The sequence below is a fragment of the Asparagus officinalis genome, chromosome 5 (assembly GCF_001876935.1).
Source record: "Asparagus officinalis chromosome 5, Aspof.V1, whole genome shotgun sequence".
In the NCBI taxonomy this organism is placed as follows: domain Eukaryota; kingdom Viridiplantae; phylum Streptophyta; class Magnoliopsida; order Asparagales; family Asparagaceae; genus Asparagus; species Asparagus officinalis.
The window spans coordinates 129,606,909-129,608,899 of NC_033798.1; the positions used below are offsets into that span (position 1 = coordinate 129,606,909).

Sequence of the window (1,991 nt, forward strand, 5' to 3'; positions counted from 1 at the left end):
ATACATTTATTTATGGATTGGTTTCTTGTTCTCATCCTTCTGCGTCTCTTGGTGTTCAAATTATTCCAAACTTGCTAGTACTGATCAGATACAGAAACTGAGATCTATGACATTAGTTGAAAGCTCGATCGCTGATCACAGAAACAAATGACTCCTTCCTGGCTAAAACCAACTTCCAATTTGTCTCTTCGTGTATAACCAGGTTCACGATTTCTAGATGTGAAAAATCAGTTACACTCAACTCGAAATCCTTCACATCAATTTCTAGGTCTTGGTCGTTTGTTGATCAACAAAGAACAAACGCTTGCTTAATTCTTAGCTAATTAGAGAAGAACAGTCGACTACTGCCTTTACTTTTTCATGTCTATAAAGTAATAGCTATATCGGTGTTTCTCATGCGGCTACATCCTTCTGCAGAAGCACTCCACATATAGTATTCTTCACCATTTGTCACAGTCACACACTTTATTCCAGCCACATGAACTCCTTCACTGTGATATTTTCTTTCTCCCTTCTCTACATCAGAGACCTCGACCAGTGCAATCATAAGCTCCCCAACGCTCTCGTAGCGTTCCTCTGGATCTCTGACCTGTACCAGCATTGCCAGAACAACTGGTTCTTTATTCCTAGCCCTTTCGTTATTCCTCATATTTACCGATCCTTTCCTAGTCGAGCTCATTTGTATCCTTAAGCCTTCCATTGCTAGTACTTCGAGTTCCTCTGTCGCACCAAGAAGTACAGCCTCCACAAAACCATCTTCTGATCCCTGCGTAACGATTCTCTTCTGCATTTTGCTCAAGTCAGAATGCCTTAGATCACCCATTGGCATTGACTCAGTCAAGCAATCATACAAATCCTCCATTCCCATGGATGCCATTGCTCTAATTACCTGTCAATATGCAGGTAGTTTCATTATCAGAATGATATCGGGCAATCTTTTGAATATGTCTCGATGTTATTAGGTTTTCACCCCCAATAACATTTCAAATATTTCAATACTGTATGAACTTTGTTAGACATGTAGTGTCAAGTGACATTTCGAAAGACTTTATCAATGGTGTAAACATGGTAAACTCAATTAATTAATGAATGTATCTAGGGTTTTTGTCATATTAGAAACCCCAAATCTTCATATAATTAGACCCTCAAATATATTAAGTTGTTTTAAATAAGACCCCCATTTCAAATAAATATTAAGACTTGGTGGTCTGATTATATGAAGATTCGAGACCTAATATAGAATTAACAAAGATTTTGGGGGGTCTAATACAACAAGATCCCATGAACCTAGTAGTATTAAAACATCATTATATAAGACGAACATTTTGTGTTTATTTTCTATACCTGAGAAGCAGTTGAGCCATTTTCAATAATCATCGGTGTAGATACTTGCATCAGCAATCTCTTCCAGGGGCTGTCAATCTTTTTAATTTGATGAAGATAGCTTCCGTCTGCTAATTTGATCATCTCTTTCCTTGTCGATGTTTTCTTGTGGTTCTCTTTGGGTTGGTTCTTGATACTTAGCGCCATCTTCATCTGCCCGAGCTCCATTTCTAACTGTCTGATCTTTTTCGAGTAGTCTTGATATATCGAACTGCTGCCTCTGTTACTACTGTGAGGAAGAAGAGGAGTCGAGAAAGACGCAACCTTTTCTTCTTCCCTCTCTTCTTTCTGTTGAGGTGCTCGGTTGCAGGTACAGAGGAAGGACTTGAGTTTTGTTGAGCAGCCGGTGGAAACTACCGGCACTGAAGGAGCTTGGCGTTTGCCTTTGTTGGACATTGTGGTTTTCTTTTGATTTTTGAGGGAGGAAGAGTGAATTGTGTTTATGTTTTGGACGGTGGTTCAGGTTTTGGATTGTTATGGGCATGTGATGATATCAGTTGTGAAGTTTGTTGGAGTTGTTGCACTTTGGTAGGGATGTGGTTGAGTTTTGAATTTTTGAAATTTGAACGCTTGATTTGTTGAAGAGAGTTGTTTTTTTTTTTTTTTGC

The 1,991-nt window shown here is 38.8% G+C and overlaps 1 protein-coding gene across 1 annotated transcript; it reads right to left on the reverse strand.

Moving 5' to 3' along the window:
• Positions 48–1,991, reverse strand: LOC109841335. The gene is made up of 2 exons (XM_020410272.1): positions 1,345–1,991; positions 48–889 (listed from the first exon to the last, which is right to left on the reverse strand). The coding sequence occupies exons 1-2, from the start codon at positions 1,777–1,779 to the stop codon at positions 365–367; spliced, it is 960 nt and encodes a 319-aa protein (XP_020265861.1). The 5' UTR covers positions 1,780–1,991; the 3' UTR covers positions 48–364.